Consider the following 15536-nt stretch of genomic DNA (forward strand, 5'->3'; position numbering starts at 1 on the left):
TGTTTTCCGTTTTTTTTTTTTTAGTTTCAACTACAAACGCTCTCGGAAAACTCAGCTTGCATAATTACTAAACAATTTCATTTTAGTTTCAGGCCATTAATTATACACATAATGTATATTTATTTATTTATGAAATATCATCACAAAATTGATGAATTTATGATTTAAATTTTCTTATGGCTAACGATGCATTTTATCGGTGTGGGTTTAAATTAAGACTAAACTTTGAAATTAGCAATGCAGATACAAATTAAAACCTAATAAAAAAAGAGGAATTCTTCAAAACTATAATTCAAGTGTATAACTTTTATTCTTTGTTCTTGTGTGGATCTTAAAGCAGCTAAACTTATATATTAATTGTATTTCGCTTGCATATTTTAGTTAGTAAATATGTATGTATTTTGTATGTTTGATGATGTTTTTTTTTTTAACTTTTATTGTTTTATTTTATTTTGTTTCCTGTTTTTTTTTTTTTTTTTGTTAAAGAGCCAGCGATTTACAGCGTTTTTGCTCGATCCAAAAGATCACTGATGAATTTTGATATGTCCGAGGGCGGGCGTTTGCAAACTGACAGTAATCTCTGAATAAAGAGAAAAAATATTATTATTCAGAGTTATTATTTAGTAAGAAAAAAAAGAAGAAAAACTCACACTAAGATGAGATCTTCTTATATCGTCTGTGTCCATATCCAAAATCTCATCAATGTCCACATCGATGGCCTCGCTCTGCACAAGATAAAAAAACAAATTGTAGAGCACACAAAAAATAAAAGAATATAAATTAGTCACTTACCGGTGGATCAAAGAGCTTCTGCAGCTCATCGTATAGCCACATTTCGACGGCCAGTCGCTTCCTGATCAGGCTCATCTGATGTGAACCATATTTGGCTGTGAGGAACTTCTCCCTTCGCTCTTTAACCTCCTTGCCCTTCTCATTGAAGTTGACGCGCAGATTTGTTCGATTTGGCGAGCGTTCGCAATCGTTCATTTGTTCCAGGCCGCACTGCATCTTGCAGTTGTTATTATTGTTGTTGTTGGTGATTGGCGGTTTATTAGTATGAGTGAACACTGCAGCGTTTATTGAACCTGCAACAGTGAGCACAATTAATTGGCGTTGCTGTAATTGAGAGCAGACAGAAATTGGTCGTTGAAATAAATCCATACACGCACACATGTTTATATATATGTGTATATATATATATATTAATCAATTGAAGCCTGTTCACTTTGTAATTGAATTAAATGTTATATTATGTAATTGTAGTTGATGCGTCATACGAGAGGCCCACTCGATACCCATACCCCCGGCCCCAAATCGAATTCCAGTTATTATTGGGCGTTTTGGCCTAAAGGCATTTTCAAATTCCCGCACCTATGAGTCAGACCAACAGCTCCCCATACCGAAAAAGAGAGTTGTAGATAGTGAGGGAGTGTGGGGGAAAGTGAGGGAGAGTGGAGGAGAAGCAACTCCTCTGCTTTGGCCTGGCTCTGCCGCAAAGCCCATAAACTCTGACTGTGATTCATGCTGTGGGTTGTGGCTGCAGCTGTTCTGTTGCTTTTATCTATGGCCAAGATTTGGCATGCGAATAAATGCTCACATTCCACTTATCTGCAGCTCTGCCCACGTTTCACAGTTAATTAAATTAATGTGTAATGCATGTAATATGAATGCTTCTCTGATTCGACTTTGGGGTCAGCATGACATTTGACTTTTTTTGTGTGACATGCGGGACATTTACCATTCACACACAAACACACACGTCACACACACTCACACTCACACACGCACGCACTTCAATGTCTAACTTGACAGATTATCAGAAAAACTTTCGAGAGATATTTATATAGAAACATATGTGCTCATAGTTACAAGTTGTGGTTGGGAAATATGAAAAACAACATAATTTGTTAGTGAGGAAGATTAATGAAAGCAGTCATAAAACTTATAAGCTTCTAGCTGTCCGAACTTTTTAACTTTTTATTTGAAAATAAGTATACAAAACTCAATATGTTACATTTTTGATAATTACACTTAATCAGGAGTCTGTACTAAACGAATGGATTAACTAAACAATAATATATCAATATGCCTCTTATATTTAATCATTATTTCTTGGCAAAGCAAAATTAGTAATCGCTGTTTAAAGTCAAATTAGTAATCGCTGTTTAAAGTCAAATTAGTAATCGGACAGCCAAGTAAATTTGCCAGTTCCTTATAATTTTAAGTTAAACTAATTCTGGGAAAATATAATATATGTGCCTTCAACAATTCAGAAATTCAGGTTCTGAGTGAGAAAAGTATTTTACAAATATTATTCTTCAGCTGTGAAAATAAACAAAAGCCAGACAAGTATTTGGATGGGAAATGTTAACGGGTAAAATCTGTTGTTTTGTGATTTTTTTATTTGCAGTATTTACAGTTTTTCAGTACTATAATAAAGTATTTTCAGGTAATTTAGTATTTTTATATACAAAGATTTTGGTGCGTTATTGACAACTTGCCTGCGTTAAACATACATTAATATTAATAATGTGCTGACGAGATCAACCTTATATCAATCTGATATAAAGAAATGAGTTCAAAAAATCTCCTAGACAAGAACACTCGGTTGTTTTAAATCTTATTTGTTTATGCTTGTGGTAAATGCCAATTTTAATTTGTAATTGAGACGCGTTGCGGACATAGAAATTGGTCAAATCAAGTTAATTGATTCGTGGTGCATTTCAAAAGCAATTTCCAGTCCAAATTGGCCGAGTTTGTTAGTATGTTCGTTGGGGCTCTCAAGGAAGGGGGAGGGAGAGGAGAAGGCGGATTCTCTAATTTGAGGCTAGTCACATTTCCTTTCACAACGTATTAGCCAACAAGCAGAAGAACGTAAGCACGGGTAAAATTGAATCAAATCAGATATGTTGTCAAAATGGCAAGTGGACTGGAGGCATACATGTGAAAATATGCAGTGTGGTGACCCATCCCGGAAGTTTCCGCAACGCTGCACAGTCAGCAGTCAGTGTGATGGATACGGGGAATAGTGGTGGGCGGATGGGAAAACTGCGGCGTCTGTCGACAGTTACAATGTTGTTACAATTTTTCGTAGCTACCCAGCAATTGCTGTGTGCATGCAACGTGTTGCATGTTTAAATTTTGTTGTTATTTTTTTGTTGTTGATGTTGTTGCGGGCATTTCAACATCATACTTATGCAAAGCTATTGTTGATGTTTGATGTGGCAAGCAATAATAATAAAGGCAGCACTCACATACTATAATCTACCCACTTGTAATCATAACAAAAAAGAAAAGAAAAAAATGTAGCCAACGTTCAAATGCCTTTCAACTTGTTGTCGTTCTTATCTTTGGGAAAAGCGAAAATTCTTTAGATAACTTTCCTATGCAAAGTAAGTTTCCCAGCTGCCCCAGATGGGGCTAAAGTTAAGCGACGATTTGATCTATGAGGCATGAACACCGCGCAGTAATCAGTGCAACGCCTGAGAACTGAATAAATGCTATCATATCATGTCAACGGGCCATCATAATGGTTAGCACCATCCTAACTACTAGGCCAACGGATCTACACAATTAGGGCCGATGTAAGGCAATTTCCGGTATTAAGCATACACGAAAAGAAAAAGCAAACGAAAAACCCACCATACAAATAAAAAAAAAACCTTGTCCAAGCTATTTTGCTTCAACTGTCTCGTATTACTTACTATGCGATCCGTTCTTGGGGACATGTTGCCTCTCTTTCCCCCTCTCAGTCTCAGTCTCTCTCTCTCTCTCTCTCTCTCTCTCTCTATCCTTCTCTATATTTTTGTTGACGACTCGACATGCGAGTGACAAGTTAAACGTCAGTTTCATAATTGCTTATGACTCTTAAGTAAATCTGGTATCAGATTTCGCCAGAAACTCACACACAAGCTAACACACTGACACACACACGCACACTGCCACACACACATAATGAGCCCAATTGAATGGTGTGAAAAAGATAGCAATAGCTGAGAAGTGAACGCATAACTCAGCAAAACTGAACAACCATTGTTATTTTTAGTTAATGGTCGGAATACAATTTATTTTTTTTTAGATGCGGGAATTTTGTTGTTTTTTGTGTGTGTTGAAAATATTTCGCTTGCCACATGGCCCAAAAAATGCAGTTTGGCCAACAAGCGAAACTATTTCAATATTTGACTCTTGGCAATTCGATTTCAACTCCATATTGGAAAATGGAATTCTCCTAACCGAGTTGTGCGTGGGCTCAAATGGCAGCAGCCACAATTGGGGTATTGGTGCCAGGTTCGGGTTGTCCCTGTTGCCATTGACATTTTTGGCGTGTGTTTTTTGTTTTTTTTTTTGCCATTTTTTTGGGCCACGAAATATGGGTGAATAGAGACATCCATATGCTTCCCTTTTTTTCGTTCTTTTTTCTGTTCCTTTTTTTGTGTTTGGCGGCTGTTGAAAATGCTAACAAGGCCGTTAATAAGTTATATATATAAACATTGCACAAACTGCGAGCATTTTATATTTTTAACATGTCAAAATGTCAGCTTTTAAAAAAGTTTATAAATATCTGAGCAAGAGCGTGAAGTGAGGGTGATGTTTCAGCAAAGGTTTATTGAAGGGGTTTTGGACAAATAATAAAATGCAAGATATATTTAAATATATATATATAAAATAAACTAAAATTGTTGCAAAAATACTTATACTTTTTACATTTATAATTATACTGCTTTGTACGTGTTCTGATTCGTTTTTTTTTTCGTTTTCCATATTTATTGAACATATCTATATCAAGGTTTACTAATCATTTTATCATACTCGAAAAAGAAAAAACTGAACAGCTGGCAACAAACTTTGCTTTTCCATTGTTGTCAAGCCCATAAAATGATTATCAGCTGCACTCCCTAAATCATAACATTAATTCATATATATTGAATCCAGACAGCGGAACATATTATTAAAGTTTATCAAAAGGGTATACAAAATATTTAATTTCGAATCAATTGTGGCTAATCAAATTTGGTTGTACTTTGTCAAAAGAGATGAAACACGAGCCAATTAGCGAAACGCAAATTTGATGAGCCATCCATGTTTACGAGAACAAAAAGTGGAAAATAAAGAGTACTGCGGAATAACCGACAAAAACCTCCACTGCGTGGCTCAAAAAAAAATTAAAATAAATCAATAAAAAAATGAACAAATCGGTAACGACAGCTTCCATCTAATTGATTTTTAAGTATCACCAAATCTGAACGCCAGGGGGCGCCCTGAAGTGCGTTTTAGGGTCTTTTATGGCACATTGATTGTATATAAGTTTGTGCGTGTGTTTTTCTGTATTGTGCCCCCCGCTGCCCATTTATGGCAACATGCAAATAACGTGCCACAAACTCAAAAAGTGGCGCAATTGCCGTTAAGACCTTTTACGACGACGAGTTGACCAGATTTGATACAAATATTTTTATTTTTTTGGTCAGGCGCCTAGTTTTTAGATTTATGGGCAAGGCTTTCAGCAAAAATGTTATGCTAATTTGTAGAAAATTACCTCAGACGATTAATTAATTATTAATAGCTTAATGCATTTATGGTGTTGGTCTTGGAAAGTAGAGTTAATTAAGAGAGCGAAATAAATAATAATGATTGACTTTAATATATCCGGTATGGAATATAATTACTAATAATGCTTTATTATGTAATCGATCCTTTGATAATTGATATAAGTTATGTACATATGAAATTATTAAATTTTATTACATTCCCCTCGCAACTATCATCAGACATTTTAAGCATTCATATTATTCATTAAAATAATCTACTAAACACACTATTTTGATTTACAAATAGTACAGTTAACATTTGTCAACCTTAAAAATAGAATCAGAATTTAGTTTAAGAATTTTTTGTTTGGAATTCATCTTTGGATTGGTTGCGTTTCGACTAAATTCTCCACGCCTGCTGCTCTCGTGTGATATTCTCCAAGTGTTTTTGAATGGCTGCCAAAATAATTTTTTGGTTTTTTTTTTGTGTTCTAATGCGACGTAAGTTTTCGCATCATTAAAGCATTTGTGTGGTTTTATGGGCTTTATGTGAATAATACTTTTATACTGCTGCGCAATGTTCCAAATTGGGCTAATGACTGCAGACTGCGGTTTGTGGCGTTTATTTTGATTGAAATGGAATCCATAAGATGAAACCAAACCTTAAAACCGAAAACTTGTGTGAAAACTTTTACTATCAAGGTGGAGGAAAAAACTGAGCATAGATTTGCATAAACTAAATACAAATTTACAAAAGAAATGCAAATGGAAAGAGAAGTGGGAAAAGAGAAAGAGAAAGAGAGAATGAGAATGAGAGAGGAATAGAAAGAACGAGCCATAAAAATGTATATCGTGTAGAGGTGTAGAGAAATAAATATGATAAGGCATTGAAAATGAGTTCATTAAGTCAAAAAGGCCAAATCGAGCGTGGAATTAACCCATATTGAAAACCAGTTACAACTCACATGGCGACGGATATTTTGAAACAGAGAGAGAAAGAGAAAGAGAGTGAGAGAGGGGGAAAAAGAGAAAGAGACAGTGGTCAGACAGCACTGTGAACGAGATGCTCGATGTCTGATTTTGAATTTTGGAATTCATTCATACGAGTTTCCATATGGGGTTCTTCTTGCTGTTGTTATTGTTGTTGCTGTTGTTGTAGAAAAGTGAAATGTGACGCTGTTATGCTAAAATCGAGATCCAGTAAGGCGGGATATCTACAAATAAAAGCAAACAAATATCGGGCTTTGTGTATGCAAATGTTTATGGATTGGCGGCGGCATGAGAGATCAAAAAAAAAAAAAAAAACAAAAAACTAAATAAACAACAGCCATAGTCGAAGCGAGTTTTCAGTGGGAACACCTGAACACCCTAGGAATACACACAAACAATTATAGAATAGGCTTAGTTAGACCTTAGGTCTATTAATACTGCTTACTGGTGATATTTTTTTTTTTTATGCGTCAGCTTATCAGATAGCCATTACAATAAATTATGAATATTATATTTGAATTACAGCAGGTGGCGCATTGCATCAACAGCTGATAACCCGAAGTTGCCACAATCGCAGACTACAAAAAACCAAACGATGAAAATTTCCATAAATACTCATAAATCTCAATAATAATACAAATACCAACACAGATACAATAAATATCGAACAACGCAAAAAGTTTTGTTTGGCAAATTAAGCATATTTCAATGGCAATTGATTTTCGATGACTGTTTCACACCTCAATCATGATTGATTGACGCCGGTGCCCTACTCTGCACCGCAACATCGCGTTCTCTAACTTATCTATTAAATTTAAATGGCTTGCTAATTTTTGGGCGCGAATTCCAATTCCTGCGCGTTTGTATAGATTCTTTTATTCGTTCTAAATTAACTTCAATACTTTTAAATTAATCAGCAGTCTAAGAAAAAATCAATAAATAAGACAAAAAAAAAAGGAAAGGAGACAACAATAAAGTGCTGGCTGACAACTGAGTCAATTAATCAAAATCAGGCGCTAATAGAAATGCCATTTGTTCACATTAGATACAGTTTACAGGATCTTAGTGATAAGTTTTGTCTCTCACATACAATAAACACATCTCAATCTTAGTGATCAGTTTTGTCTCTAACTTACAATAAACACAGCTTAACAAATTTATGGGTATTGTTTTAATTTAATTTTTACAAAAGTATTCCAGTGGTTTTCAACAAAATGACTCAATATGTAAACGTTAATAATACTTTGAGAAAACATCAGAAAGCAAACTGCTCTTGACAACTTAACTGTTTGCTTTGACAATTAATTTTCTGTGTATAACTTTTATGTTTCGTGGCTGTTTAACAATTGGTGGCAGTTTAAACATACTCAAACCCGCATTTCCGGCATTTTGTTTTCATTAAGCCCACTAACAAAATTAATAAGAAAACTTCAGCGCAATCAATTAAATTGAAGCAACAAGAAAACATGTCTAAATACTGCAGGAAAAATAATTTCACAATCAGCAAAGCATTCAATTTATATATATATATACATATATATATATAAGTAAGTATATTATACCCATATAGAAAAACAATAAGTTCAAGTTCTTTCCACAAGTTCGTTTCGCGTTTCGCAATCGTTACGATTGTGAGTCAGTTGTGTTTGGGTTTCGGGAACTTTTGTAAACCGACTTCATATTTGTCTTATTCAAAATGTTATTTTGCCTTATTGCTTATTCGCTTCGCAGAGTTCTTTGGCTCCCCCCAACATGGCTTTAATCAATTTTTTCGCGCATTAAACAACAAAAAACAAAAGAGAGAAGAAAAAAAACTAAATCGAGGTTACGCTGCGGGCCTTAAAAACGCCAAAGCGAAGCTTATGGATAAATAATTACAAGTGAAAACACCTACGAGATACACGATCTGTGTGGTGTCAAGTAGCCAGGCCAATAACCAAGCAGTCAGCCGGTTAGGCACTCAGTCAGTCAGTCAGTCCGTTAGTCAGTCCATCAAGTGAAGTGCTTGCGAGTTAGGTTTGTTGACCCTGGCCACATACATGCTTATGGCGAGAACTAATGGAGTCATATTCAAATGGCCAAAATTAATTGTCATGCCAAAATTACACAATGTGTATATAATTTTTTTTTATATTTTTTTTTTTTTTACCCAAAAGTTTTTCCACTTTTTCCAGCTAACTTATTTAGCAACTTAGTTCATTTTGTCGGCCTACTTGACATCGGAAAAATAAATATAAAAAAAAAACTGTTTTTCCAGGCAATTTTACGTATTTGTTGCTTAATTTGCTGTTTGCGAAATGTTTTTGTGTCGTGCGAGATTACGTCAGCAAAACAAACATTCGAAGAGGTGTATGAGAGTTCTCGGGCACGGGATATTATTATTATGTGAGAGAGGAGCACAATTGGTCAGATTGTTTTTATAAATAGATGGTGATTTTGTCACGAATTGGCCGACATATTGCGAGACAGTCAACTTGAGTTATGAGTACAATTTCGACATAGAAAAGAAGCAGGAAATACGTTATTTAGTAAACGAAATAACAAAAGTGTAAATGTAAGCAACATTTTCTAATATAAAATCAGTTTTCAATTTAATCATACACTTCTCATTTTCGAAAAGTGCACCAAAAACAAAAAGAAAATATAAAAAAATTGGTCATGCTTTCGATTTTCCCCTCATCAAAGGTTGGATACCAGATAACTGTTCTGGGAAATATATCAATGCTTATTTAAGAGCCGCAACACAAACGATGGAGAACACCGATTTTGATCACTATTTACATGACTTATCAGGAACTGTGCAGCAGCAGCAGCAGCAGCAACAGCAGCAGTATTTTATCAAAGTCAAAGTTCTTGAGCTTGATGCCAATCGATAATGTAAACATAACTTCGAATCGAAACGCAATTCAAAGTCAAAGCCGTACAATGAATAATGGTGCAGTTCAGGGAGCGATGTCTGGTTGGGTGGGCTGAGGGGGCCGACCGATCAAAAACAAATGCGATAGGAGCACATCGTGTTGCAAGCAGATGAATGTTTTGAATGCGAACCGAAAGGCAATCAAAAGGAACACATGAAAAATATTAATTTGCCGGAGTCGCATGACAAATACCCTGGAATGAAATGTGCTTATATTATGAGAACTCAAGAAAATAAATCTATTTAGATATTCTCTTAAAACTGGCTGTGAAGACTTCAACTACGATTGCACTTTAATGTAAGTAATATAAGTAATAAAATAATCTAACTAAATCAGCTTGAATCTACAATCTAAGTACCCCAAAGTAGAGCATAAAAGCTTTGCAGATATTTTAAGTAAAAAATATACTTCAAACTATTGAAAACAAGACTTCAAATAAGTTGACTTGAAAAGTTGCCACGTTCAAGTTAGAAATACTGACCAATTATAATACCCTATGCGAGGGCATGAAAAGTGATGTGTACACAATGTGAGCGATATCTATAAATATCAATGTTTGTGATAAATAATGCAATAGAAATTGTGCGGGTCTCACCATTGGAAAGCAGAGGCGAAAGAGTGGTTTTGCTGTGGGTGGGGAATGGTTGGGTGGTAGTTGGGTAGTTGTTCATCATAAGTTGCGGCCAGGCAGCAAAGCACGAGAATCACGCAGAATGCACGCAAAGAGCGCCGCTCGGCGGGGTCGCTGCTTTAGCTATTTATTTATTTATGAATGCGGCAAGTTAGTATGTGAATATGTGAACACACACTTATATATACATATATATATATGTACATATGCGCATTGGAGCTTATATAGTTGTTATAAGTTATATACAATCGCAGCAATCGCTGTTGTTTGGTCGCCTGGCAATGATGGAGGCCATAAAGACGCCAAACACTGAGTGTATATGGGTACTCGTGTGTATGCATGTGAGTGTATTCAACACAACGATTAGCGCACAAGATGCAATGAGCTGCGAATATTGACGCAGTGCAATACTTTATCAATAGTAAGTCTATATATAAAACAACTGTTTTATTGCGGCACAATTATACAATACACATACGCCCCGTCTGCCAGTGTCTGGCACTAGGTTAGAGTTCAATGGAACGTGCTCTTGCAACTCTGTTGCTTTATATCTGAATAGTTGAATATTGTCTTGTTTTGCTTTTAGTTGGATTTTGATTGTTGATAAGCGTTGGTTTCTCCATTTATTTTCGCATATCTATTATATGCCGTGATTGACTGCAGCTGGCTGATATTAAAACATCTGTTAACAATTCCAGTAGTTTGCGACTGCATTCAGCTAAAATACTCAATTCCATAGCGCTTACTATATATATATATATATGTCTGAAGACCATATGTACAGAACAAACATTGCCAAGGTTAATCACTCATTTGTATTTACATCTATCCGCCCAACAATATGTCAATTTTGCTAATTTTAATTACCTAAAGATCCGTTTCGATACGTCACCAACTTAAATATGTATCGCTATTTGACATTTTGCCAGCAGCAACACATATTTTGCGTGTTTTTTTTTTGCAAAAAAACATCTTTTAGTTTTAGATATTTCTAAAATAAAATCGACTCGTAAATTTCCTGGGTCTGATTTAGCTAGATTGAGGTCATTATTTTCTATTTGTGCTGGTAAACGTATATATTTTATGTTCATTCTGACAATTAGCAAGTTCACAACTTCAAAACTACTTTTAACTAACGTGAGAACAAGTTTGTGATTAGTTTACTTTACATACAATGAACAAATTATAGTGCGTTAAGTAATAGGTGAAATTTGGCTTTAAAAATATTTATTTTTATTTTTAACATCTAAATGTTGATCAAATAAAAAAACCAAAAAGTCAATATTCAAATCCGCCTTATGCAAAAGAATAATAAGAAAAATTCTATTGGTATAAAAAGCTTTGGCGTACAAATCTGATTAATCATTTCGAGGAAATAAATTTTAAAAAATTTATTAATCGTATAAATTGTGTCCATAATGCGTTTTCAATGACCGTTTCTCCCACAATGAATTGGAACTGACCACAAATTTAGCTTTGGCTTGCTTCTCATTTGTATGTCTTGCAACAATTCTAATTATAAGCGAAACTGTCTGAACTTTATTATACATTATGATCGTCTGTAAGATTTCTTTGTTATTATTTGTCTTCTCGTTTTTCTTTTACCCTAGCAGAAATCTCATCATTTTGTCGTCAGATTTATCATGCTTTGAATGAGATGTGTCCAAGCATATAAAGTTGTATAATGTATATTCTTGATGAGCATTATTAGATATGCCCTCAAATTTTAATCGTGAAAAGCTTGGAATATGGACATATTTTTGCTGCAGGCACAACATCGTGTTGCCCGTATGAAAAATCAGAGTTTTCAGTTAATTTCGAGTTTTATTAAAGCTAAAATCATTAGCATCGGCATACTATATAGAATGGTTAACAATTAAATATAGCCAGCAGCTTAACTTCGGTCTGCAAGGGTATTCAAACTTCGCTGAGCTCAAAATAGCCATTCTATTCTTCGCTCTTGCTACAATTTCACATTTGCTCGCGTTTGAGGTTTAGTGTATGTGTTTGTGTTTCAATCTTAACGAGTTGCCGCCGTGTCTTACATTTCCGCTTAGAGAGATATGGCCGCTTCAGCATTTGGGCCTTACAATATGCCAAACACGTCGCCGTCGCTTATTAATCTATTTGATGAAATCTTTCACGAAGCATGCTCACATTTTCAGACGTTACGTTTCAAAGTTTTCTCAGATTTGTTGGCTTTATTTTTTTTTGGTAGTTTGTTTATTTGTGTGCTTTTTTGTGGCCTGAGGATGTTTGCAAACGCTGCTCCTCAAATGTTGTTTAATTTCAAATTAATTTATGGCCAAGCGTCATTATTAATGTTCGGCTCGTATCTATTCTGGAGGGGGGTCATGTCTTTAAAATCGAAGGTCGATTGTTGTGGTTATTGTTGTTGTTGTTGTTCTAAAAACTGCTAGACAATGGCGATTATCTTTCAATCTGAAAACTGCAAAAATATATATATATACAATAAAAGTAAATACGTGGATGCGTATCTTTCAATCAATTTTTTTAAACATTTAACAAACTATTAAACAATAGAGGGCGACCAAAGTCTTCGAGCTATTATTATTAGCGATGAGGTCAACCCGACATTGCCTTGAAAATGTATTGATACACGTATGTAATAGGCTAATGATATATGTGTATCTTTTACATTTAGCACACAGCAAATCACCCTGTAAACTATCGATTAAGCAGACACAAGGCGCGAAAAGCAAGAAATAAAAAAAAAATATGTAAACATGTCAGAATCAAACTCGTGTGTCTAATACTTAATGTATCTTCTGCACCATATCTTGTCTGTGCTCCTCCACTTCTGCACTTCTTCCCCCCTGTGCCTCTTCTATGATTTTCGCTTGCTCTGCAACGAGTGATTAGACACAACAGGCAGTGGCAAATGTTATGGCAGCAATAAAACCAGGTTACCAAATGCAGCCAGACACCACATAAAACTCGCCAACGACATACTTTAAAATCAGCACAGAAGCGCACAGAGAAATAACATCAATAAAATGCGAATAGGCCGCCAACAAAACAAAAACAGTAGATGCAAAAAAAAAGTGAGTCTGCGATTGATGAAGTCTATGAAAACGATTTATTCTAGAGTTCTCGTTGTTGAGCTTCTTTTGTTAGAAAGTTGTCTCCTTTTTTTTTTTGATTTACTTATTCTATGTAACTGTAACTTTTCTATATGTGTCATTTGAAATTGTACTAATCAAACTTTTAATTTCTCAAAGGATACTTTTACGATTAGGTTTTAATTAACTCTTGGAAAAAAAAACTTGAGATTTACTGCTATGCAAAAGTTGCATCTAAAAAAAATTTAGTTTGCTCCAACTTTCTGTCAGAAATTTGAACTTTGTTTTCTTTCCTAGATACTTTCAAAAGAACATTAAATTAAATTCATTTGAAGTCTGTTTTATTCTCAATATTTACTCATTTTCGATATAACATAATAATTCTTAGCAGTTATTCTATTGTCATTGTCGTTTTGCAATAATTGATGATGGCTGCAACCATAATTAAAATAAAAAAAGTAAAACCTGCAATTAATTTTTAACCAAATTTCTTGTAGATATTTGACACACACGAGTGATTTTCTTCCTCCCAAATGTCACTAATAATTACAGAAAAATACTTTAAAAGGAACAAATAATTAAATAGGTATTAACACTGTTTTATTCTAAGTATTTCTTCTTCTTTTTTGGGCTTCTGTTAATCTACGCGATAACATAATAAATGTGTGCAGCTCTAAATATTTTCATGATCAACTACGATCAACAACAGTATCTTTTCCATGAAATAAACTCACAGTATGCGAAATTTCACTGATAAACCTAATTTGAAAGTTCTACATGGACTTTCTACTCGATTTTATTGTAGACGAAGACTAACATTGTCTGGCATCGCTTTTAGAGTTCTGTTTGATTTGCAGCTTATCTAATGCTGCTCTGGAAATCAAGTTTGCCCCCAACCCCAACTGAGACTAGAACTGAAACTGCGACTGCGACGGCGACGGCAACGGCAACGGCGACTGTGGCTGCGACTGAGCCTGAAGCGTGAAGCGCAGTTGCGTTTTTCGTTACGTTTCGCTGCATAGCCAAGAGGCAGGGGCGGGACAGCGACGGAGGGGATAGTGGAGAGGGACAGTGGAGAGGGAGAGTCGACGACCACCCTCCCTGCCAATAAAAAAGAGGTTTCATATATACGAAGTTGTAAATAAGTAGGAGCTGGCGAAATAAACGAGGCAGCCACTGCATAAAATTCCACAGCTCGACACGCACACAACCACACACACACACACACACCCCGTAGCACAGAGGAGAGTGGCAGCTTGTGGCAGCTTCTGTGCCGCAATGTCTGGGCAGGTGCTGCGATATGCTGCGCTGGGCGAGCACGCTTCTAGCCAGGCTGGTCTGGTCTGGTCTGGCCGGAACGCTTGACCGGCTGATGAAGCAGCGGCCGACTCAACTGACTGGCCAACAACTTCTATTTTAGCGTATTGGAATATTTTCCGGTTCTTGGCAAGAAGAGAGTGCAGACAAACTCCACCAGCCGCAAGTCGTATTTAATTTAAGCAAAAAAATACCCATACAATAATAGTATAATACTATGATACATTTCGTGGATATATAATTCTTTACAAAAAGTATTTATAATAATGGTTTTCTTTAAATAAAGTTACTATTTGGATGTTTTCCAAAGAATCTGCCAAATTTAATTAATTCCAACCACAAGTCACATTCAAATTAGTTTAAACAATAAATACTTATAAAATTATACTGTGATATGCATAATAAGTCATTTAAAATATATTTATGGTAAATTCATTTAAAATTACTTTGCTATTTGGCTGTTTTCCAGAGAATCTGCAAAATTTAATTGTTGTTATTTATTATGTATTTTTTTGGTAATTTCACTTGAAGCGATTTTTAATTATTATTTCGTTTGGTTTAACTGTTTAAAGATTTTCCACTTTTCTGCGGCTACTTTCTGCTCAATGAAATTTTCATTTGCACGAGAGCACAATGAGGGCGCACCGTGGTGTGGAGAAGCAGAAAAACAAAATGCACACACACACACACACTCACTCACACGCTATTAGACACTGGGTGCACAGATATATCGTACACGAGACACGAGACAAAGTGTTTGTTTAACTGTTTTTGTTTATTACTTTGTTAGGCGGCAAAGTTAAGCGTTGAATCAATGCGAGTTAAACGCGCAACCGTTGAGCACCATGAAAAGACTAAAACTGAACTGAAAGCTAAACCGAACCCGGAGCCAACTGCAGCTGAGAGATACACATAAAATGTTAACATGCCGGTGTCAGCACACAATGCTAACAGCAAAAGAGAGGCGCGAACATTATGTTAACATACTGTGCACATAGCCAGAAGTCCGCTGTCTTTTTGTGGGCTGTGTGTTGATAGACTGTTGATTTGTGGGTTTTCCATGGAGCGATTA

The 15536-nt window shown here is 35.4% G+C and overlaps 1 protein-coding gene across 1 annotated transcript; it reads right to left on the reverse strand.

Annotated features, from left to right (window-relative positions):
- Positions 1-460: 460 nt before the first annotated feature.
- LOC6562117 (protein phosphatase 1 regulatory subunit 14B) lies at positions 461-15273 on the reverse strand. The gene is made up of 5 exons (XM_032736061.1): positions 15165-15273; positions 14911-14938; positions 793-1116; positions 651-725; positions 461-580 (listed from the first exon to the last, which is right to left on the reverse strand). Exons 3-5 carry the CDS (start codon positions 1006-1008, stop codon positions 497-499), a joined length of 375 nt encoding a protein of 124 aa, XP_032591952.1. The 5' UTR covers positions 1009-1116; positions 14911-14938; positions 15165-15273; the 3' UTR covers positions 461-496.
- Positions 15274-15536: the final 263 nt, after the last annotated feature.

Source organism: Drosophila grimshawi, unplaced genomic scaffold (genome assembly GCF_018153295.1).
Source record: "Drosophila grimshawi isolate 15287-2541.00 unplaced genomic scaffold, ASM1815329v1 contig_1377, whole genome shotgun sequence".
Lineage (NCBI taxonomy): Eukaryota > Metazoa > Arthropoda > Insecta > Diptera > Drosophilidae > Drosophila > Drosophila grimshawi.